The 23,847-nt window shown below is 37.1% G+C and overlaps 3 protein-coding genes across 7 annotated transcripts; 2 read left to right on the plus strand and 1 right to left on the minus strand.

Moving 5' to 3' along the window:
• Positions 1 to 4,696: 4,696 nt before the first annotated feature.
• Positions 4,697 to 7,180, minus strand: LOC137712530 (V-type proton ATPase subunit E-like). Its single transcript, XM_068451606.1, has 6 exons — positions 6,950 to 7,180; positions 6,694 to 6,794; positions 5,919 to 6,075; positions 5,436 to 5,632; positions 5,145 to 5,244; positions 4,697 to 4,999 (listed from the first exon to the last, which is right to left on the minus strand). The coding sequence occupies exons 1-6, from the start codon at positions 7,049 to 7,051 to the stop codon at positions 4,964 to 4,966; spliced, it is 693 nt and encodes a 230-aa protein (XP_068307707.1). The 5' UTR covers positions 7,052 to 7,180; the 3' UTR covers positions 4,697 to 4,963.
• A 6,832-nt stretch (positions 7,181 to 14,012) lies between these two features.
• LOC137713664 (hydroxyproline O-galactosyltransferase HPGT1-like) lies at positions 14,013 to 18,394 on the plus strand. The gene is made up of 12 exons (XM_068452993.1): positions 14,013 to 14,299; positions 14,424 to 14,487; positions 14,662 to 14,711; positions 14,800 to 14,993; positions 15,179 to 15,242; positions 15,320 to 15,392; positions 15,849 to 15,972; positions 16,458 to 16,545; positions 16,650 to 16,700; positions 17,308 to 17,379; positions 17,488 to 17,600; positions 17,979 to 18,394. Exons 1-12 carry the CDS (start codon positions 14,187 to 14,189, stop codon positions 17,999 to 18,001), a joined length of 1,029 nt encoding a protein of 342 aa, XP_068309094.1. The 5' UTR covers positions 14,013 to 14,186; the 3' UTR covers positions 18,002 to 18,394.
• Positions 18,395 to 18,802: 408 nt separating this feature from the next.
• Positions 18,803 to 22,802, plus strand: LOC137713247 (common plant regulatory factor 1-like). Of its 5 annotated transcripts, none has more exons than XM_068452534.1 (7): positions 18,803 to 19,286; positions 19,882 to 20,039; positions 20,164 to 20,215; positions 20,348 to 20,399; positions 20,688 to 20,893; positions 21,299 to 21,502; positions 22,164 to 22,802. In XM_068452534.1, exons 2-7 carry the CDS (start codon positions 19,924 to 19,926, stop codon positions 22,389 to 22,391), a joined length of 858 nt encoding a protein of 285 aa, XP_068308635.1. In that variant the 5' UTR covers positions 18,803 to 19,286; positions 19,882 to 19,923; the 3' UTR covers positions 22,392 to 22,802. The 5 variants fall into 5 exon arrangements, with proteins under 5 accessions (XP_068308635.1, XP_068308636.1, XP_068308637.1 ...); XM_068452535.1 differs by having other exon boundaries at positions 18,803 to 19,204; XM_068452536.1 differs by having other exon boundaries at positions 18,803 to 19,204; positions 19,897 to 20,039.
• Positions 22,803 to 23,847: the final 1,045 nt, after the last annotated feature.

Genomic DNA, 23,847 nt, shown 5'->3' on the forward strand with positions numbered 1-23,847 from the left:
TGCCTTTGCATGAGCCATGGCTTCAAGAGTTTGAGGCATCACCCCATCATCAGCAGCTACAACTAGCACAACTATATCTGTGACAGCAGCCCCTCTTGCCCGCATCGCACTAAATGCTGCATGACCAGGGGTGTCAAGAAATGTAATTGATGCTCCTGATGTCATGCCAACAACGAAAGCACCTAGATGTTGAGTAATTCCTCCAGCTTCCTTGGCAGCCACAGATGTTTGACGTAGAGCATCTAGAAGCGAGGTTTTCCCATGGTCAACGTGACCCTTGACAGTTACAACTGGTGGCCGAGGTACAATTTCTGTACCCTCATTGGAGTGCAGCCTCCTAACGTTGATCCCAACTTCTTACAAATTAATCCACAACTCATTCAAGTTTTTAAAGTGGCCAATATGCAGAATATCATAATAATTATACATGTCATTCAAGGAAAACAATGCTAAAGAGCAGCAAGTAGAAAGTTCTGAGTTACTATATGAAATATAGTGCCCAACTATGGGTATTGTGATTGGTGTTCCGAACTGTAAGAGCGGATTGCATCCTTCCCAATAATGATTTTTAGTAAAACATATAACAAACCATCCCTTCAAATAACATGCCCTCCCTCCCCAAACTTCCAAGAAGTGAAAATGGCTTTGGAAGCAAATTTTCTCATTTAAGCATATTTCAGACTTCGAGATTTTCCACAACACACATTTTATATTTTGACTTCGATTCTAAGCATGTATACATTTTCTTATGGTGAGAATCGAAAACTAAAATTTGTTAACAATAAAATTGGATACTAATCAAGAATAATATTTCATTTCAGTGGCAATAAGGGAAGTACCATTGCAATCAGCTCCGAAACGTCAATGCTGAGAGGATCAAACTCTGTGTCAACCTTTTCCCCGAACTTTGTAAGAATACTTTGCAGAGTCGGTATTGACTCACCAGTACGCTTTGCAAGTTTAACAACTGTCATGCCTTCAAAAATCTCAATCTTATCTGGCATAGATTTGGTAGTTCTCTGTGGTTTAGGAGGCACATATGGAGCTTCAACAGGAGGGTGTGCCTTATGGTCCCTCCTTTTGAACTTCCCTTTCTTGGGAGTTTTTAAACCAAATGAGTCTTCATTTCCTTTTCTAGCAAACGGTTCTGGGCTTACATGATAGCATCTAACCGCAAAATTTTCCACCACAAAGGTTGAAATTAGAAAATGTACATCAAGGGCTCAAACTGAAATGTGAAAAAAGAATTCTAACTAACACTTCAACATTGGATATGCCCAACCCTTAGGACTCAATGAACAAGCAACCAAAAAGAAACAGAAAGATCAACTTACCGTATCAGGGAATCTTTTGTCAAGCCTTCACAACAATCAAGCTTCGTTGACATAAATCTAAATGAGGGATCTGCAATTAAGAAATGAGCAATGATGAAATATAATGTAAGTATCTAAACGAGATAAAAAAATAAATACTTCTTTCTGGTAGTTTCTTTGATTCAATTCAAAACATGCAACTACGATCTGGTAAAATTATGCTTAGTTAAAAATAATAGAAACAACAAGCAATCAAAAGCGGCAGTAATTACAAAACTGAGTTGTATTCGGTATCAGAAATTTATTAGGTATACTGAATTCCAAGGGTAAATACGAAAACAAACTGGATAAAGATTAAGGCTCTTTTGAGATATGAAGTCCAAATTATCACACAAAAAGTTCTTCCTCGTGAAGTATCAGATTACCTGGTACGCATCTGCTAGCAGCAGACACTGATTTTATTACATCCTCAACAGTAGACACAGATGTAAATCCCACTGCATGTCTTCGTAGTCTTGCAGTTAAATCCGTAGTTAGACTGGCACATAACCCCTGCGACAAGAAATTCAGACAAAACGTTTTAAACGCCAATGGTATAGATGATACATATATACAATACAAAAATATAATACCGAGTTTTATAATGCTTAACCAAGAATGAGTGAAAAGATTATAAGACAACCGAAGGCAGGGGTGAACCAAAATATAAAGGGCGCAGGGGCAGTTAGAAGATCACCTTATAGGAACTACAAATCATATTAGACAAATAAAACTGATTCGACCAAAAGATGTTCTTTTAAAATGACTGAAAGCATTTTTGGTGAAAATATTTTGAAACCAAAAAGCACTTAAAGTGAATCCAAGTGAATCCTGAAAAACACATATCTGGTGGTGTTTATTCCAAAAAGCACTTAAAGTGCTTTTGGAACCGAAAATTAATTTCAGCAAAAACACTTTCAGTCATTTTAAAAGCACTTCCAAATGAGCCTATAATAAAGGTACTTGTGCACTTCTGTGTCTGTTCCAGGATAAATGAACACTTACCCTTTTGCCAAGCTCTCTCCACGCCATTCATAAGTGTTTCGGTCAAAAACAAAAAAAAAGTATTCCGAAGCTTCAAACTCTGCACAGTTGGACAAAGACAACCACAGGAAACAGTGATTAGCTAGAGTGATGCTCTGTTTGGTTGCTTAGAAAGTAGAAGAAAATAACCAAAATTTAATGTAATTAAGAACTACCAAGTACACAAATATGCATTAATTGGCTAAAAAATAGAAACCCAGATTGCCCATCCACCAAATTCACCTCAGAATTCACAACAAAATATCAAGAGTTAAAAAAAAATTCCATAAAATTTCAATTTTTTTTTTTTCTGAAGAACAACCGACGAACTAAAAAAAAGAAATGGGTTTTTTCGAAATCTAAATCAAACCCAACAAATAAACACGAATGGCAGAGGAAAAATCATTGAATTTCTTCCACATCGAGGGGTGGAAGATGAATATCTATGAGTGCACAGAATGAATAGAGTCGAATAAGAAGCAAAACAATGTTCGTGTTTGGAAAGCTTGTGCTTACGGTTCTTCCGGACAACCTGCAGGTTCAGTTTCTCGGCGTCGAGCTGTTGAAGGCGGTGAACCTTCTTCGTTCACGCCGGTTGCTCCTTTCAGCTAGAGATCAGAGGCACTGAGGACTAGAGAGAGAGAGAGAGAGAGGATTTGTGAATAGCATGGAGGTTCCATTTTTTCAGCCCGAAATGTTCTGGATAAAGCCTCTATGAGTTGGATTGGGCTAAATTTCAGTGGAGAATTAGGACCCATCTAATCAGGGCTGATGTTGGGCTTGGAGGGTTGCTAGTCGCTGTACCGTTTTCTTGGGACGTCGTGCCTTTCTTAAAAACGTATGCGGTGAGTGAACTCCACTTCTGTTTAGTCTTTTAACTTTTGAAGGGTGTGGTTTATTTTGGTTTAATTTTAGTCTCAAGTTACATAGTGAACGAATGTAACATCATAGTTCAAATTGATTCGGTTTAGGTCTCAAACCAGAAGCAAAATTGAACCAAATGGGAGAGATTGAGCTTCAAGAAATAGTGAATGGTCTTATTAATACACAAATGTATAACTCCTCAGGAATTTCAATTGAGCTTATATTCATCACTGTAGGAATTGGGTTCAAGCTTTTCCCAGCCCCTTCTTATTAATGGATTCTTGACGTATACGAATGAGTGCAGTTCGTTTGATAAATTCCTACCTCTCTCTCTCTAAGATGTTTGGATTTTTCAAAACTCCATGGACATGTGGAAGAGAAATGCTATCCTCACTCGAACCAAGACATAACTATTACTTGTTCAAATAAGAGAACAACAAATCTTTTCATGATAAAGATATTCATTTTACAAGTTCGTTATTACGTTCCTACAAAGGATTCAGTGTTGTTATTTCCCCTTGTTTAGGCATGTAACTTTTTAAGCAGAATATACACCCGCAATTGACGAACCTACTATAGCACGTCTTTTACTCCAACGAAAATCCATGTTGACAGTTACTAGACCAAGCCAATCCTGCGAACACACACATTGACCAAAAGGACCCTGCGAGACCATTAGTTGCTCGCCCCCATGACCGAGCCAAGTGAGCCATTGGGTATCCCACAAGTTGGCAATGATCAAGCTTCGACCCAAAAATTCAGCTACTTTTCATATTTTTAATTTAAAAGTTAAGGTTCTACTGTAAAACTAATTGACAATAAAAAAAAATTCAATTCATAATAAGCATATACAAAAGTTAATAACTTGCCAATATGAAACATTTCTTATCCTCACAAAAAACGAACAATTTCATTTGGTAACCAAACCAAATCAAACCAAAATGATTGTTTTGGTCTAACTGGGTTGAACCGTTGGAGCACTTTTCAACCAACCCCACAAGAAAAGACACGAGTAAAATTTCCAGCAATGATGTAAATTGAGTGGTGCATTCGTGGAGCTAATAAACCTCAACAAAAGGGAAGCTCCGGTGATAGGCGACTAAATTTTCCGCACCTAAATTTGATGTGGACATCTTTATTATCGTATCTAATATGTGTCAAACAATAATTGAAATTACAGAAAAAGTACACTTATTTTAAACGTAGAAGATTTGATCTCCCGTAACAGTAATACAAGTGAGGGGAACATGATGAGCTTAGAAATCAAATCCACATTGATTTATGATAATATCGACAAAATAGTATAACAAGGCAACATTCTTGTCGTTTTACAGGTAATTACCCAAAAAGACAAACGACAATTAATGCAGAACAGATATGGTTCACGTGACAGCTCACGTGATCTCCCATTCATCTTCACCAGACTAATTAGACAATTTAAAGTTTAAACCCCAATATAATAGTCTAATAAGCTGCAAACTTTTATTAATACCATCCCACTACTAGCATGAATGAGTAGATCTGCAAATATGTCCCAGACGATATGAACACCAAATCAAATAACAGCTAAAGATATCTTTACCCACATATAAAGAACTAGAAAATCGGACATACGCAAACGATTAATCGGACAACAGATCCGATGGTCGATGACCGGTATTTTAATCTCAAGGCCACATAGCTTGGGGTACAAAATAAAAACACAATACAATTCATCATCCCATTTATGCAGCAACCTGACCGAAGAGCTTTCTGCGGATCTGCGATAACAAGAATTAGAAGCTCAGTTAATAGCGGCCTCAGGCGAAAATCACAGTATGATTATAAGGTGGCTTAAATACATAAACCGGCATGAATGGTGTTACATTGCATAAAAACAAAACTGATACTTTGCAAGGAAAATACCTCTGGAAGTTTTTTACGGAATACAACGTCCAATCGTGCATCAAGCGTGTTCTCACAAACAATCTTCCCATCTCGAGAAGCCAGTACTACACCTCCAGAACTGAACAACCAATAAACTATTATCAGCAAGTTCGACCATTCACTTTCTCTAAATAAAGAAGAGAACTGTTTGATAAGCTAAACATTAGCAAGGCTGACTAAATCCGGCAGCTAGAAAGCCATGGAGTACAAAACTCATGGATTTCCAAACTGGATGATGTTAGGTTTAATTATAAGACTACGGGAACATACCAGGAAGAAACATGGGGATTATGATGGGTAGGAGCAGGTGGAAGAAAGACAGTAGTGTCCACTATAATCTCTGGTGAATGAACTTTTGCTTTGCCTGCATATTCCTCTCCCGCTGATTCCCGTACAGCCTCCACCAGATGTAGGTCATCTTTCCGACAACGCAACAAAACAGCAGGCTCTTTGAGCCTGAGCAAACTCTGCAACACAAAATCATTATTTTCAGTAAGCCAATGGTAATAATTAATTTATCCATGAAAGTATGGATAAAGTTCAAGTCAAATAGAAAGTAGAGACCATTCAGGAGCTCAGTAATTGAATTCACTAATTTGTTATAGCAATCTGTTCTTGATGAAGGATATGAAATCATGACCCTGAATAATACATTAAATTCAAGCCATTTCCACTAGAAGATAGTTATGTAGGTTCACATAAAAACCCGGGAGGCAGGTGAACCTTGTCAACTACATAAGAAGTATAACAAACCTGAACGATGAGATCTTTCAGAAGCTTTTTGTACGCATGGTGATCTTGGCTCACATTCAGAAGATCCTTGGATGCTGCCTCCTTCATGGAGTTAACCACGTCATCTTGAGCCTGAAGTACTTTAATACGAGAAGCATTGAGTTGCATCGAGTATTCACTGCAACAACCCATGAAACACACAGTTACTTACCCACATATGTGGCATTTGTGCAGAGCCAAGGGACACAAAAACAAAAGGAAAGCCTTCCCAAAAACCCAAATTGAACCCCGCAAAAACAGAACTCATTTTGTTTACAATAAGATTTGAACCTCGTTCTACCCCCATCCCCCACCTAGTTCAATACCCTTTGAGCTAAAGCTATGACTTCAAAAGTCTGGTTTTTCGAAATCCTAATACAACATGGACACAATTTTCAGGATCATCAAAATTCAGCAATCATTTCATATACATCCAACTCCTCCTGACAGTAAGATCTCTCAGAATAATCAACTCATTTTCAAGTTTCAACCTAATTTCTAACCAAATCCCTCGATTTTCATCGAAATCCATAAAATCGACGAAAGCAACTATCTTCGCCACTTCCCAACTATCGAATTCACTACCGCATTCCACATGTTAACTACTTCCAAAGCCGAATTCAACCTAACAGTGACTAACATTCAAAACCAAACAGCAGAAAGCGCATTCGTTTCATCAATAAAAACATTAAACAATGAGATAAATTTACCAATTGAGATAATATACACAGAATTAGAAAGATTCAAGAAATCATACATCTTCTTTCGGACGTCGACTTGCTTCTCCTTCTTCTCATACTCTTGCCTGATCTTCTTCTTCTCCGCCTCGACGAGTTGCAACTTCTCAATGTTGAATTCCTACAGAACCCCCCAAATAAACAATCGAATTACGCATATACACACAGAAATTGACTGCCAATGAATTGGATCGAGATTAAGATCGATTTCAGGGTTGCAGAAAGGTAAGAAATTGGGGGAAAATGCGGAAATTGAAGGATGATTGGGAGACGTACTTCCTCAGCAGATACGGAGATCTCGTTGGCCTTCTCCTCAGCTTCTTGGCGGATGAACCTCACCATCTGCTGGATCTGCTTGGAGACATCTGCGTCGTTCATCTTCGCTGATCGGTGAATCGGATCGGAGAAGATCGACGGCTCTCTTCGCGCGCAGAGCCAAGTTACAGTGAGGGTTTTCGCGGTCGTAAATCGGAGATGAGAGAAACTGCAAGGCTGAGAGAGTAACCGGTTTTATACACGCATCATCAATCAATCAGAGTATACTGTGTGGATTTCTTTCTTTATTATTATTTTAATTTTGGTTTTTCTACATTGTTTTATCCTTTTATTTTTACTTTTTAGCATTTTTTTTATATTTTAAATCTAATGAAAGTAGTTTGAAAATTTTAAATTTTAACGATAAATACAAAATAAAATGTAAAATAAATAGTATCAAGATTAATTTTTTAAGATAAAATGTGATTTTATGTTAAATAAACAGTATCTTTTCATTAAAATTCCTTTTTTTCTTCTTATTTTTACTTTTTACTTCTGCATTTGAAATCTAGGTTTGATTTTATACCCTCTGTATGAAGAAAAAAAAATGTCATTGAGGACATTGTTAAATGGGAGGAAAAGTATTTTCTACAAAAATAATTTCAAACATGTCGTAATTTCACAAGAAGGAGAAAATAACGATATCATAATTCATCAAAATAAGTTAAAGAAACTGAAGAATTGCAGTACGTCGTGAACTTGATCTAATGAGCATTAACACCATATTGTTGGAGAGCAAATTGCATGAAGGACCAATACAACATTGATATTATCTCTTCATTTGCATTTTACTACTCATACAACCATAAAAAGTCTTAGTATCAGTATGGAGGAATCATTAATTATATATTACATTTTGTTGTGGCCTATTTTCTCTTATATGTATGGCAAAGATGAGAGAGAATTGAGGAATTTATGGGATGTATATTTCCCTTTGTCTGTGATTTATAGTAAATCATAAGGTGAGAGAAACTTGCTCTACAAGTAATACAAATTCTACCATGGGTCTATAGGGAGAGAAAAGTGAGAACTTGCATCAAGTCAAAACTAAACATCTTAAGACGCAAGTAGAACACACAAAGGTATGACCAGCCCATGATGGGTACCTCGTTAAAACCTAGTCAGGTAGTAAAACTCTAAAGGGAAATATGCTCCTAATCGCAGAAAAAGAAAAAAAGAAAAAAAAAAGTACATTAGGATTAAGTGAGTATACTTATAGATACTCCCCTGAATTTGACAAACTTTCAAATGAGAGCTACAACATTGCAAATTAGATAATACGCATGCTAATTCCTTGAACAATCTTCTAGAAGGTAGACTTCAGCAATGACTTCGTTAAGAGGTCAACCAGGTTGTCTGGGGAACAGATTTGCTTAACTTCAATCTTCTAATGCTTTGCTGATGTGATGTAAACGCAATATGCTTGGTGTTGACTTTGTTTATTTATCATGTCTTGGTATGGTGGCATTATCTTCATAGATCGTCGTTGGGACTCAACGATGGATGAAAAACCACAAATACTTCAAATATCCACAACAAGAGCTCTCAACCATGTTTCTCATGTGTAGCGTAGTGAGGTGCAGTGAGTCTTGGAACGATTCAAAGATTTCGCAACTAAGATCTATTTTGTGGATCTCCAAGATATTGCAGTATCCCTAATGGTAAAGATATAACTATTTAGGGACATGCCTTGTGTGGGTTTGATACGTAACCTACTCAGCATAACAAATAAGGTAAGCATTATTTTGAGGATTATGGGTTGAATCCCCTAGTGTGTCAACCTCCGTGCTCCATGGCAAAGCAGACTTGCAAAAATGCCTAACCTTTCCTCACATCCGAGAAAGCACTCCCAACAACATTGCTTGCTCAAAAATCGAAGAGGCACCGTTCTCTGAATCTCGAGAACCAGATCCCCAACAAGATTGCTTGCTCAAAAATCGAAAAGGCACCGCTATTCGAATCTCGAGAACCAGATCCCCAACAGGATTGTTTGTTTTGAAAATCAATAGAGCACCGCTATCCGAACCTTGAGAGCCGAATTTTAATGGATAAAAATTTTCGACGCTTTTCACACGTAACATCAGCTTTCCAGGTAACGTGGACCACTTTGTCAAAGATCTCTGACAAAGTTAAGACACGTGAACCTTGCAGCTCCCACTGCATTGCTATGACCGAGAAAGGTAAAGGAACATTATTACTACTTACTGTTGGAAGAATTCCTATATATGTCCACCTTCATCCTCAACAGACAGACAAACCTGCAAAAATGCTCAACCCTTCCTCACATCCAAAACGGCACTCCCAATATAGCCTTTCGAAATACTATGTTTTCTTCCCCCTCAATAATACCTCTGCCAACCAGCCACATCAGAGCAAGAATATCTCATATCATCAGGATTGAAAGTAAGAGTACCCCATATCATGCTTTTTTCCTGTCTTTTCCTTTGCCCTTGCTTTTACTTGCAGAACAAAGAGAGAATGCAATCAGTCGGAACCTGAAATCAAACTTTCGATCTAGAATTGATTGCCCGAAACCTTTGACTAGCTGCTTACATAACATTGCTCTTGAGTACTCATCCTCAACTGTTGTCAAGGTCACGAATTCCTTCGGCAAGTGCCGCAGAACAGTCGATATGATGGCAGCCTTTTACACTAGAGCTGCCAAGCATGGATGAGTTGTTAAGAAGTGATGCAATTAAGACCATTCAAATGCAAAGGTTGTGCACCACTTCTGCTATGCAAAAGATTGAAGCAGAAAGTTTAATGATGAGCTAGAACAAATCACTACAGCATGACGCCCTTCCTTTAGAACCGCACAATCTAGACAGATAAGTCTAAGTCAAATCCAAGCTTGGCATCATTGCTCTAATTGAAAAGATTGAGAAGCTTCAATAGCCTTTTGCTAGCACCGTCGCCGAAGAACAAAGCCTCGCCATACCACATCCACTACTTTGTCAACAACAGAAGTATCATATATCATCAGGATCGAATGTACCCTAGATTTGACGGACTTATTTTGACCCGCAAATTCTTGAGTCGACTCGCTCGTTTGGAGGAAACTGGAAAACCCTACAGCCCAGTTCAAGAATAAGCCTGTGGAAAGTCAACAAGTACAACAACACGTGCCAATTCATCCGTTACTTTTTCAAAAGCAAAAATATCTCATATCATCTTTTCTCCATGTCTTTTTCTTTGTGCGGTTTGCAAAACAAGGAGAAGGAGAACAATTAGCCAAAACCCGAAATAAAACTTCTGATCTAAAACTGATTGCTAGGAACTTTGATTGCTTACCTTGTCTGTTACCTCTTTCGGCAGATCTTATTGCTCAAAGACTTGGGGGACTCGCACTTGACCTAGCCTAAAACTACAAGTAAGCTTCAAATGAAAATGATACATTACCTTGTGCGTTAACATCAGCTAAAGATACCATTCCTGGATGGAGGAAAAGTACTTCCAGAGAAGAAGCCGCATCTACCTATGGGGCGGAGGCAAGTGAAAATTATATCACGCTTTGGTACTTAGAAGTTTCGTGATTACTCAATGGCTTGGATCTTGTAAGTCCCCAACCGAGGAGCTTTCTTCACTCGAAAACTTAGGGGAACACTGTTTGTACCATACTTGACCAATCCCGAAACTATTAAGCACTGGTCAACTATATACTGTCAATGACCCACAAGAGTTTCCCTCTAACCAGGAGGCCAATCACAACGCAACGTGTGTCGATATTAGAGGCCAATCACAACACAACACGTGTCAAAGTCAGAGGCCAATCACAGCACGACACGTGTCAATGTCAGAACAAAGCTAGAAACTCTCTTCTATAAAAGGGGATGATTCTCCCATAATAATCCCTAATGTCATTTGTACTAAATCAGTCACTAGATCCCACTAAAGGAGAGCTTGAACCTATGTATTTGTGTAAACCCTTCACAATAATGAGAACTCCTCTACTCCGTGGACGTAGCCATTATGGGTGAACCACGCACGTCTTATGTTTGCTTCCCTATCTCTGTCCATTTACCTACGTATCTACACTCGTGACCAGAGCAATCTGGTGAAGGTCACAAACTTGACACTTTCTATTGTACCAAAGTCCTCACTGATTTTGTGCATCAACAAGATTATGCAAAAGATCGTGTTGTGTGTTCAAATGCTAGTAATGCTAATGACAATGAAGAAGAAGTTAGACTTGAAGATGTTAATGTCAATGTCAATCAAAATGAGGGCGAGGATGAAAGTGGAGATGATGTTGATACTTTTTTCTCAATACTGAAAACCCAACAACAAAGGAATGTAGAAGTAATACATCCAACAGTGGTGGCAAGAGGGCAAGAGTTAGGATGAAATGGCTAAGCAATTTTCTGTTATGGCTAAAGCTATAGGTGATGTGGGACCTAAGCTTAATGGTCTAGTCCATGCACTTTCAATCGACATAAATTTGACTGAAATGCAACAAAAACTTTATGGTAGGTTGAGCAAAATGAAGTTTTTAGCTCCCAATGAATTGTTTCAAGTCACCAACTTCTTGGCTAAAGAACATGACCTTCTAAGGGTCTTTTTCAACATGCCCGACAAAAGGAAGAGTGTATAGGGCACTACTCTATTGCAGACTTAGATGCATAATGGCATCTAAGTGATAGTCCAAAGATTTGTGAATGCTAGTTTTTTTTCTATGACCTGCTTGCTACCATGATGGCATATTTGGAAAGATTGTGAATGTTTTATAAATCTAATGACTGATTAGATGATACCATGATGATTAGGAATAACTACTTTTTGTTGATAATATGATGTTTAGGCAGGTTAAGAATATTTTGTTGTTAATATGATGTTTAGGCAGGTTATGAATATTTTGTTGATAATATGATGTTTTGACATGGTATGACTATTTTTTTTAGGTTACTTAAGATGGTTAGGCAAATGTACTTTGATGTAAAATATGACTTTAATGAAATTATTGGTAGTTTCCTACTCTTTAGTGTGTCTATGAAATAAAAGAGCAATTTTAGTTTTTTTTTTTTTTTTTTTTGTTTACTATTATACATTATATCAAAATTATTAAAAAAGCATATAAAATAATTGACTTCAGACGAGCATTTTAGTAATCATACTAGTTTAAAGAATACAAGCTGGACAGATGATGTGGAATAGTGTATTGGGTGTGTTGTGCGGCTGTCGTATATCACTAAAGTTCAAGGGAAACTTTTATAGGACGGCAATAAAGCTGGCAATGTTTTATGGCAGAGAATGATGGGCTGTGAAGTATCAACACACACACACAAAATGAGTGCTGCAAAGATGATAATGCTTCGTTTGATGTGTGGGAAAAATGACAAGATTAAGAATGAGGATATTCGAGACAAATTAAGAGTAGTTGAAATTGAAAGTAAGATGAGAGAGAATAGATTAAGGTGGTTTGGACATGTGAAACGAAGACCTACATATGCTCCAGTTATAAGATGCGAGTATGAGACAGATGTCCAGGACCAAAAGGGTAGAGGAAGATATAGGAAGACTTGGAAAAAGGCTCCAAGAAAATATTTGGACTACTTGGATCTAACAGAAGACACAGCACAAAACCGAGCGCAATGACATTCTAGGATTCATATAGTCGACCTCACGTAATGAGATAGGGCTTTGTTATTGTTGTATACTAGCTTATATTCCGATTCTGTCGAATTAGTAAACAGCTTTATAGAATTGGTGTCATTTCTATTCCAATTTTAGAACATTTAAGTAAACAATTTCAACAGAAATCCAATTCTGACTTCTCCTCATTTCAACTCATTCTCAATTCAATTTCTCCTCAATCAAATTCCTCATGTGATTACAAGTATGAGCGGTAAGGTTCACCTTTCCTACAGAGGCGGATATAACAAGAATATTTCATATTTGATAACTAGTAAAAAAGAAAAAAAAAATTAAATCTCATTTTATTTAAGGGAAATTTTATGAAAAGGGTTTGGGCTAAGTTTATTTTAACAAAAAAACTATGCTATAACTTTATTTAATAAAAAAGAATTAAATATTAATGAAAACCTCTTAAATTTTAATAAAAATGACAGAAAAACTTAAATTTTAATATCAAAAAGAAAAGAAAAAAATCTGACGCGTGGGACCCGTGCGTCCATTACAAACACTTGTTTATGAAACTGAACACTATTTATGAAACTGAATGGTACTACACTATTTAGTGGTCCTGTTTCATAATAGTGTCTAGTTCTTGGTCCACTTTCATAAATAGTGTCTAATTCTTGGTCATTTTCATAAATAGTTGCTAGTTATTGCGTCCAGTTTCATAAATAGTGTATAGTAATTGATTCAATTTCATAAATAGCGTCTATTTCTAGGTCCAGTTTCATAAATAGTGCCTAGTTATTGGTCTACCTTCGTAAGTTTTGAAACTTAGACATTTTTGGTCTTGTAAAAGCACCCATTGCATAAAAAACGATGAACCCATAAGTGATCCTTTAGATCAAAACTTTAAGAAGATTATGTTCACAATAATTATATTTAAAATGTTGTTTTCAATTACCAAATTAAAAGGCAAGCTCTGTGAGCTTAGAGTTTTATCGCTACCTTTCAATGAACTTGGTGGCAAATTTTCGAAGGAAATTTGGGGGTTGGAGAAGCTTGAAGTGGTTGATCTTGAGGGGAATTCGTGGAACGGAAATTTGCCAACCCGGTTTTCAGGCTTGAGGACGTTGAGAGTTTTGAATCGTGGGTTTAATAGAATTGGTGGGGACATTCTTTTTTAGCTTTCCAAATGTGTGGATTTGGAGGTAGTGAACTTGGTAGGTAATGATGTTGGTAGTTTTGCAAAGTTGCAGGGGCTTTATTTGGCTCAAAATAGGTTAAACGGTGAGTTTTTTCTTCTTTTTAAAAAAAAAAAAATTTATTATTAAATAAAATGAGTAAATAATTTTTAATTAAAATATAAAAATTTGAAGTTTTTTTTTTATTTAATCGCCCTCGCAAACACGTGGGGACAGTTTATTTAATTAATTGCAACAATCCCGTTACTTCGGAGAGCACAATCGGTTACGTCGATGTCTCCTTCTTCTTTCTTCAGTTGAGAGGATCAGTTTGTTTCAGACTTGATCGAGCTCCGAAACCCCTACTCAGATCTGGCTCCCCACTGCTCACCGGAATTCACTCGAGCTCCGCGTCTCTCCGGTTTTTGCCGCACAGGAAAAATATGCATTGCCGGCCGTCTCACAGCCGGCTATCTGGCTCGGCTTTTCACTCTCGGATTTCAGCTCTCTTGCTCACCATGGTCTCCACCATGGCCGCCATCTACGTCGCCGGCCGGTGAGTTCTCAAATTTCCAATTTTGTTATTTGAATTTCGAGCTGTTCATATTTTCCATTTTTATGGAAAAGTTTTTATCTTTTTGAATATGATGAATGTTTGATGAGTTGTGGTGTGTTGATAGACTGTGGCAGGATGCTGCCGATAGGGTTTATTTGATTCGGGAGATTGATAGAAGAAATGGTCGGGTAATTTTTTACCTTTTCGTTTTTTTTTTTTTTTTTAAATTTTGTTTTTGTCAAAGTTTTACCTTCCAATTTCAGTTCAAATGCGTAACTCAACAGTAATGTGCATTAACTTCTGTATATATGTATCGAAGAGATTACGAATTAGGCAGATAATCGTCAACTTTTTACTTTCAGGGTCAATCTGCTGTATCCGTAGACGATACACTTAAAATTATAGCTTGCAGGTGATTGATCAAAGCTATTCTTTAAAAGGTGTCATTTTCGAATTTTATGTTATTGTCTTTGCTGTTATGAATGATGGTTGTTTTCTAGGGAGCAACAGAAGCAGTTGTCCGCCCTTGAGATGCAACTGACTGCGGCAAGACAGGAAGGTTTCGTCTCAAAGAGCTTGTCAAAAAATGAGGGGTCTCAATCTAAGAAGAAGCTTTTAGCTGTTATAGGAATTATTACAACATTTGACCGCAAGAAAAATAGGGAGGCAATTCGTAAGGCGTGGATGCCTAGAGGTACTTTGTGCAAATTTCATCGTTCTTTTCTTTTATCCTCAATGCAATTTTATGCAAATAAATGATCCATGTTAGTGGTACAGTCTTATGCACTCCTATCAATTTTCTAGTCATAAATGTTTTGGTTTGCAATGGTGGACCAAACTTCTTTAGCAGTTATAGCAATTTTATGTATATATGTGCAGGTGAAGCTCTAAAAAGATTGGCAGATGAAAAGGGCATCATTGTGCGATTTGTGATTGGAAGAAGGTCTGTATATCAATGACTTAGAATGATGACAAGGAATTGTCTACAGTTCTGTTCAGTTAAGTATGTGTATCTTGCAGCCCAAATCGTGGAGACAGTTTGGACAAGCAAATAGACGAAGAAAATGAGCGGACCAACGACTTCATTATTCTTGTATGTTAACCATTTGAACAAATCTGTTTTACATATATTTGGTGGGATCTTTTAGTTGGGTGAAATTTCGTATTGTCAAGAACTTTTTTTCATTACTAGTACGCACATGTGATTCTATTTGGATTCCTTAAGAAGTCCTGTGAAAAATTCAAGGTGCTGTTCGAGGCTTTGAGCTAGTTGGTATGTAGAATAGAGACTAAGTGATGGCTAGTTAGAGTATGACTAACTGATGGCTGGTTTGTAGGTATGAACTAGCCAATGTAACGTTGAATTTAGTTTGAGGAAAGCTCCCTGTGCATTCCGTATTTTTATTTCTTTTATCATGCTCATGGACCTTAACAAAAATTTGTGGACATCCCTCATGGTTGATTCATGTCATCATATGTGGGATAGCTGAAATTGCTACGGGCAGATACGTTTACGACACATTGTTTAAATTGTTCTTTTACTTTACAGGATGATCAAGTGGAGGCATCTGAGGAGCGGCCAAAAAAGACAAAATCATTCTATATTCATGCAGTAGAGAACTGGGATGCTGAGTTTTATGTTAAGGTCAATGATGATGTTTATGTTAATATTGGTAGGTAGTTGTAATATAATTCTTTCTAGTAAACAAGAAGATAGTTAATCCTCGTGATACTTTCTGTTATACCTGCGTTAAATTAAATTCTGGTAATTAATTTGGATAAAAATAGTTACTAGTTAAAAACCTGTGCTTATGATTGAAGAAAACCAAAGAAACTGCCAGATGAGAGCATAGTTATATGGTTATTTAGTCATGATCTCAAGTGAAGTGTTCATTTGTATCTCGGAAATCAAAGCTGCATTACATATAATTACAATTTAGGAATTTGATTCTTTTTGCCATTGTTTTACCAATAGAACCTTTGTGAAAAATGCTGAAATTGTTTGTCTAACTTCAGAGTAGCTTAGATTTGGACGCCACAGGGTATAATTGAAAAATAAGGATAGTAATGGTTGGCTGTTAACCGTGTCAGAAAAGTTTATGCCCCTAAACAACTTATTTGAAGTGCATACTAATATTTGGCCTTTATTATGACTCAGATGTCCTGGGAGCAACTCTAACTACTTATTTAGATAAGCCTCGTGTCTATATTGGGTGCATGAAATCAGGCGAAGTCTTCTCTGAACCGTGAGTGCAGAAAACATGCTTTATATGATGGAAACTTTGACACTATGAGTTATTTTAGATTAGATATAACTATTTTATTGGTTTGTGTTGTCTCAATTACACAGAACACGCAAGTGGTTTGAGCCAGACTGGTGGAAATTTGGCGATGCAAAATCGTAAGCACGAATTTTTTTTCTTTTCTTCTACCTTTAAGATAGATTTGTTAATCCATGTTGTTGCTCTCTCTCTCTCTCTCTCTCCATGGTGGAAATTTAGGCAAATTTATGGCGGGAGGTTGATCATTAGTTCTTTATATGGAAAAAGTGTCTTTGAAAATGTTCATTTAGTCAGATAAGTAAAAGGCTCTTTTCGACTGAAGTGACCTGTTAGAGCAGCCCAACGAAATGTTATCCTAAAAAAACAAACATGTGAGAAACGATGATAACTGATTTTTTCTACAGTGCCTTGGTAATTTCTCCATATAGACTGTTCTACGTGATATTGGATTGCCTAATGATGCTGGGAGGGTGGTCATTAGTTCTTTGTAGGGAACAACGTGTGTCTGAAAATGTTTGTTAGTTAGGTAAGTAGAAGGAAAAGGTGTAAAGTTGATTATTTAGTTTTCTCTGTATGTCCTTTATATAAAGGATTCTCATCTGAACGATCATGGTAGGCGTTAGGCTGCTAGTCTTCAAGTATTGAAGCAATTCATAATAGCATTTGAATTTGCTGCTTAAATTCCCAGGTTCTACTATGTAATATTTCACTTGGCTTCTGATGCAGGTACTTTAGACATGCTTCTGGTGAATTGTACGCCATTTCTAGAGCCTTGGCTCAATTTATATCAATAAACAGGTACTTCCGCCGCCTCTTCATCTTTTCTTCTTTCATGTTTCAATAGTATCGTGTAGCATGCTGACAACTTTGGGAGGATTTAATTTATAGCTTTCTGTCGGTTTGCAGGTCTATTCTTCGTGCTTATGCTCATGATGATGTTAGTGCTGGGTCATGGTTTATTGGGCTTGATGTGAAGCACATTGATGAACGGAAATTTTGCTGCTCCTCTTGGATGCCAGGTCCGTCGATCTTTTCTGTCGAGTACATATACAAATCACTATGAACATAATGAAACTTTTCCCAATAATATCTGGATTTCTCTTGAAAAGACTGCTGAAGTATAACTACTATCTTAATATCAAGGCAAGAAATCATCTTGCTGCGGTTTACTCGCTTCTCAACCATTTTTTCTTCGAAAATGCTTGTTGAAAGGGGAAACAAAATTTTTAATAATTAGAAAAACACAACCAAGGACACATAGAGGAAGAGTGACAGGGTCTTTAGATGCTGAAAGCCATTCAATATGATTCTCCGTCTCCACTGCGGTAATTTTCACAGAAGGATATATTTGAATATGATGATTCTCGTTACTAATCCATGTGCATCTTTCATTTCAGGAGGAATGTGTACAGCCGTGTAATCTAAAGTACCGCACACCTATTGATACAACCAATACATTATGAAAGGGAAGTCCCTTCATTTTCAGCAGTACACAATCATTTATTCTGCCCAAATTGATTCGAGCAGCCTTGAGCTAGGAGGTTAGATTAGATTAAGTTCTATATGCTGCTGGTCGAGGTTCTCTGGGAAGCTCCGGATCCTGTTAGTTTTCGCCCTCGCAGTTACTGAAAGTCCGGTGTCACTCTAAGTAGTCTTTTTTGTCATACCTGTATCAGTACCGTACGAGTTCATCCTTGAATTTCTCTAATCTTACTTCTGTACCTAGGAACCATTGATAGAGAAACACAATTTTCTTTTGGTTGTTGATTATATACAAATTGGAACTCATGGTGTAGCATTGGTTCCATACTTTCAGTGATTATTTTTTCAGTTACTTCCACTTAGGGTTTGATGTCATAACATGACTTAAACCTAAGACGAAATTAGCTGGTTAAGGTTGGACGTTAACTTCGTAAGAACCCGCAAATTAACCGGTTATAATTTCTCGACATAATATTTGCATTAACACGTCATTCTAGCCACCTTATCTACCTCAGATCAACCTTATTTATTTTTTTATTAAAAACTTACAAGCCTTCGACTTATTAAATCTCAAGCTGTAGGCAATCTTTTTTACCATTTAAAAAAAAGAATTTGACAAAAAAAAATAAAAATCAATTAAAATCTGAAAACAAAAATTAATCAAAAAAATGGTGCAATCAAAAGGACTATGATTTATGGCGGGGCACACAGACTAATGCAGCATTGAACAGCAAAAGCCATCCTTGCCGGATTCTCTATATGAGGATCTAAGAATCCTCTAATCACATTCGTCGTGATTGAAGGATGTTGATCCTCGCAAAGAGAATCCGACGAGCATCATCTCTCCAGTAAAAGTGGCATGAAGTTTGACTTAGACGTTGCTCTGCCAATCAGTTCTTAACACGTGTACGGCTCAGAACAATAGTGCCACATCCACCATCTGGGCCAATCCTATTAACCCAGTTCACGACAAGACCGGCCGGTGTTCGCTACCATAGAAGGCAAAATTTCCCCATCTAAAATTTCCAGCGAGGAAAGTAAAACGCGGGAAAATTGAGCAGCTAGGGTTCGGGTTTTTTGGGGCTCCTTCAACATTACTACTTTGATTTCAGTTCCCCCTTCTGTATTTCGGAAGATTCAGGTCTATTGCAATTTCCTCTTATGTTTTGGGGTGTGTGTGTGTATGTTGAAGCTTTCTGGATCCTTGAATTTTACAGATGCAGGTAAGGGGAAAATTTAAAATTTCAAAATTAATTGGAGAAGATGACAATTTTTAATAGTTTTAATTAACAAAGGGGGAATTAGTTGGTGTGCAAGTGATCCGATTTTATCATTTAGAAATTGTGTGACAATTTGGGAACGGTAAAAGTAGAAACTAATGGGCATATGGATGATGAATTACTGAGATAGAAAGGTATAATTTTGTGTGTGTTGCATGTGCTGATTGAAATGTTGATGATGAAGCTTCTTTTTTATGGGTGAAAATTATAAAGCTTCCTTTTTTGGTGGAAATGATAATGCTTTCTTTTTTTTTTCTTTTTTTTTCTTTTTTTTTTTGTGCGTTAGATTTTGAAATTTTTCGTTCAGTAATTCAAAATCTGATTGGTTCGGCTGAAGTGTGCGAAATTTTTGAATTGTTGATTTAGTAATTCGAAATCTGGATTTTTCCTTGTCCCAGTTGTAAAAGAAAGAAATAGGATGGTCATTAAATTTAATCTAACAATATATTTTGTTTTGTTGTACATTCTTAATGTGAGATAGTCGCCGGTGTTTTGATTCTGAATATGCAGCCGTGAATAGTAACCTGACCTGTGACAGCTTCTTCAAGCACAGGGAAGGCCTTCTTAAACATTGGACAACATGGACCAAGATGTAACAAAGAAGTTAAAGGGATCGGATGGAACTGCAGTGCCAGTTGGATATGACAATCCCAAGGAGGGTGATAACGGGAACCTAGTCCTTGAGGCATCAAAGAGGTAATTTCTTTCCTTATTCTTTTATCTTTCACATTACGAACCAGGCAGCAGCGTCGAGTTATTAACTCTCTGATGTTGTCCCTGGTCTTAACCAAACTAAATTTGATCTTATGACTACGTGCAGTTTGGAACAAAATATTGATGGTTTGACTGATGGAAATGATGGTGGCACTAACGTAAGTGTTTTTTTTTTTTTTTTTGTTATGTCTGCCCGTATCTGAGATGGGTTTCCTCTTTTTATTTGATGATTAGATGATATTTATGCATGAAGATAAATTTTTAAAGTAATCTTGGATTTCATCTATCAGGCAAACCACCTCACTCAGAGGAAAAATGGGTCCGACAGCATGCAATCTGCTGGTAAGAGTGAGCACTTCTCTTTATTGTTTGCTTTCATAGTAATGCGAGACTTTTTTCAATCAGGATTTCTGAGTTTAATTTTGTGGGAGGAACATTTTGGTGGCCTGTTTTTGCTGTCCATCCCTCTTCTGTTGATTTTGTATAGAAAAAGGGGATGGTTTAATATGGCCTGGATTTACGTTAATGAAGGAGAAATGCTGTGATGGTCCTAAATTTGGACATGCTACCTTAACCAGTTGCTTCATACTATTACTGACCGATTTCTTTTCCTAACTATCTGAACGACAGAAAATGATGTGAAAGTCCATGCTCAGGTCAGTCCGACAACTGAAGAGGAAGCGAAAGAGATTTCTACAAATGTTTCTGGTTATGCACCTCCTGCTGCTGGTTTTGTGGGAGTATCTCTTGGTTCACCATATGAAAAAATAGGAGTTAGCACAGCCTTTGTCGCTCCATCTGCTGGTGCTCAGTTGCCTTTTGGTACTTCAGTTCTGGTATGGAAATGTTTACCTTATTGATTTTGGTACTAATTATTTGCTTGCAAGCTTATCCTTTCCATTTCAGTTTGAATTGAAGTTAGATAACTGTTAAAAGAATGCGGACTTTGATACTTCTCTGTTTCTTTGTTTTGAACAACACTCAGTTACTGGTTTGATTGAAATCATGGGATTGATGAAAGATTACGGATTTGGATTTTCCTCAAATTTTGTGAGCCAGAGTTTGCTGTGAAACAAAGCCATCTTAAGACTCTGCAGGGTGGTTATTTACTGAAACGTTGTTCTATTCATGACTTTTGAGGAATATTGAGTTCAGACTCATCTTGGTTGAAACGAATTCTAAGATAACTCTTAGATGTAGTCTGCTATTCACACTATTGATTCACATGTTGGTTTCCTCAGGATGAAAGGCAGATGAAACGAGAGAAAAGGAAACAAGCTAACAGAGAATCTGCAAGGAGATCTAGGTTAAGGAAGCAGGCTGAATATGAGGAACTGGTGAAGACATGTGAATCCTTAAACGAAGAGAAAGTTGCTCTTCAATCCAAAATGGAAGAATTGAAAGGGGATTCAGAGACACTGAGGCTTGAAAATGCCGCATTAAGGGTACTACTCAATGTTCTCATAGAATTTATTGAGCTGTGGGCCTGTTCTCGGTTATTTTTTACGTGTACCAAGTTGTCTCTTTCTTTTTTCTCTTTGGTCTTTTTTAATAACCGGATTCTCAAAGATCAACCATACTAATAGTACATCAAAGGAATAAGTTTCTAGGTTGTTTTCCTGCAAAAGTTTGGAGGTTGACTCATGAGTCGGTAGCATGTCCGAGCCCAAGGCTGGGTTCATGGTGCTGGGCTTTGAGTTAGTTGGAGATTTTGCATATTCATGTGCACCACAAATAGTTACCCAACTAGTGGAACTCTAAGCATATTTTACCCAAAAAAACGATAGGCACTTGAACAACTATGTCCGTATTGTTTTGATTTCTTATATCCACCATATACTTAGAGTAAACAAGCCATCTCCACATTGAATTATCATGCGTTGTTGCTTTTGGTTGCCAAAAATTTACCAAGTGTAGGAATTTACCAATTGAGTGAGGGGTGTGGTGTCGGAATGGGTTTTGATCAGATATGTTGTAGCATGTGCTACTGAGTTAAGTTGAACCTGAAAAATTGAGGAAAACTGATTTGATCATCCTAGTTTGTTTCAACCTAAGATATATTTACATTTACTTGCAGCTCGATCTCACATGAGTTTTGTCTTGTAGGAGAAGCTGAAAAATGCTCAGGCGGTGACGCAAGGAGGGATTGTTTCAGTTAAGATTGAAGTAGACTTGGACCTGCCAAATGATGCCAAAAATATACTGAGCAATTTGGGTTCTGTAAGCAGGAATGATGAACTGGATCGCGAGAAACATGAAAGTTCCATGTCTGAAACCAAGTTCCATCAGCTGATGGAATCAAACGCTAGGACTGATGCTGTTGCTGCTAGATGATAAGGAAGCTGGTGTTGTCTGCAGCCTCACATCACACTTGGTGGACTGATGGACCTCATTAACTTAACTTTCGGTTTACAACCAGCAGGTGGAATACAGGAAATTCCGAGTGGAAGAGGGTCAGAAAAAGAACTTGCTAATTTATGGTTCCTTTAGCATTCAACTCTCCTTTGTGCTATGATGTATTAGATTCGAGATTGCCGTGGCGATTTTGGGAGTAATTTAGGGTAGGCTAAAAGTGTGTTTCCATATGAACATGAACATTCCAAAGGATAGGTCTCTGAAAGTGACTTGTAATTGTTACTGCAGAATTCTTGTTAGATTGACAGAATCTTCTCTTTAAAATTGGTTTATTACTTTGATCCTTCTACCAGAAATTCGACCATGTCCATGAGATTCAAATTGTTTCGACCTTCGAGTGAAAATGTTAAATCTAGGGATTGATTATTGGGGTAAAAAAAAAAAAAAAAAAGAGGAAGAAAAAGGGTCATTATGAACTCCTCGCTCTTATTTGTCACTGGGGAGGAGTGCATTATGATTATTTTTGGAATGTTAATATCATTTCCCTTAATCGATTTATACCTTGTATAGGAATTCACAAGGAGGCTTTTTCAATTGTTTACAGCTTTATCACATGATTACATTATATAGCGGTATCCATTATCCACATTTTATCAGGGAAAATTCTGAGTTCAAATATCGTTTAAAGTGTCATTTTAAGTTCTAAAGTTAAACGCGCCACTTAGTACTACGGTTTAGTAGTATTTCTCTTCACTGGTAAGTGAGAGGTCTTAGGTTCGATTCTCGCCAAAGGTGAATTTGAACATTATTGCTAGTCTATTGTGAGGTTCAGCCACCCCACTCTCCTTAGTGTAAATAATATCATTTGTTTAAAAAATTCTAAGTTAAACGCTGCAAATACAATCCTTTTGTTTGTTCAAAGATAAAGATTATAATTGGTCGTTGAAAAAGTGCAAATCAAAAGGGGTTTTCAAGGGGAATTTTCATAATTTTTAGTGCTGGGACATTGCACCTAGAGCGTATCCATGATGTTGAATTTCAACCCCAAATCACCGTCCTTCCTTCCCAGTGCCCTTCAATTCAAAGCTCAATAATGAATCAAAGTTCTGGAAGAGAAGGAAAATTATGGGTCATTTGGTAAAGAGTTTGGACTACGTCCACTTCTGCAACTTTCTATGGATTTATGAATTCGACCTGTTTTTGGGCCTCCCCTTTGTGGGGTTCAGTTTGAAGTTTCTATCGAGTTTGTTTCCTGTCATGATCCCTCATGAAAGAGTCAAACTTACACAACATTTGATGTACATATGGTTATGTGCTTAGGTGATGTGTTTCCAGACACAAATTTATATAGGCCCAATTGGATTAATGTTCTATGTGATAATAGGGTAGTCGGAAAATTACTACTATGGTAGAAGAAAGAGTAGAATTTAATAAC

This window comes from Pyrus communis, chromosome 13, assembly GCF_963583255.1.
Source record: "Pyrus communis chromosome 13, drPyrComm1.1, whole genome shotgun sequence".
NCBI lineage: Eukaryota > Viridiplantae > Streptophyta > Magnoliopsida > Rosales > Rosaceae > Pyrus > Pyrus communis.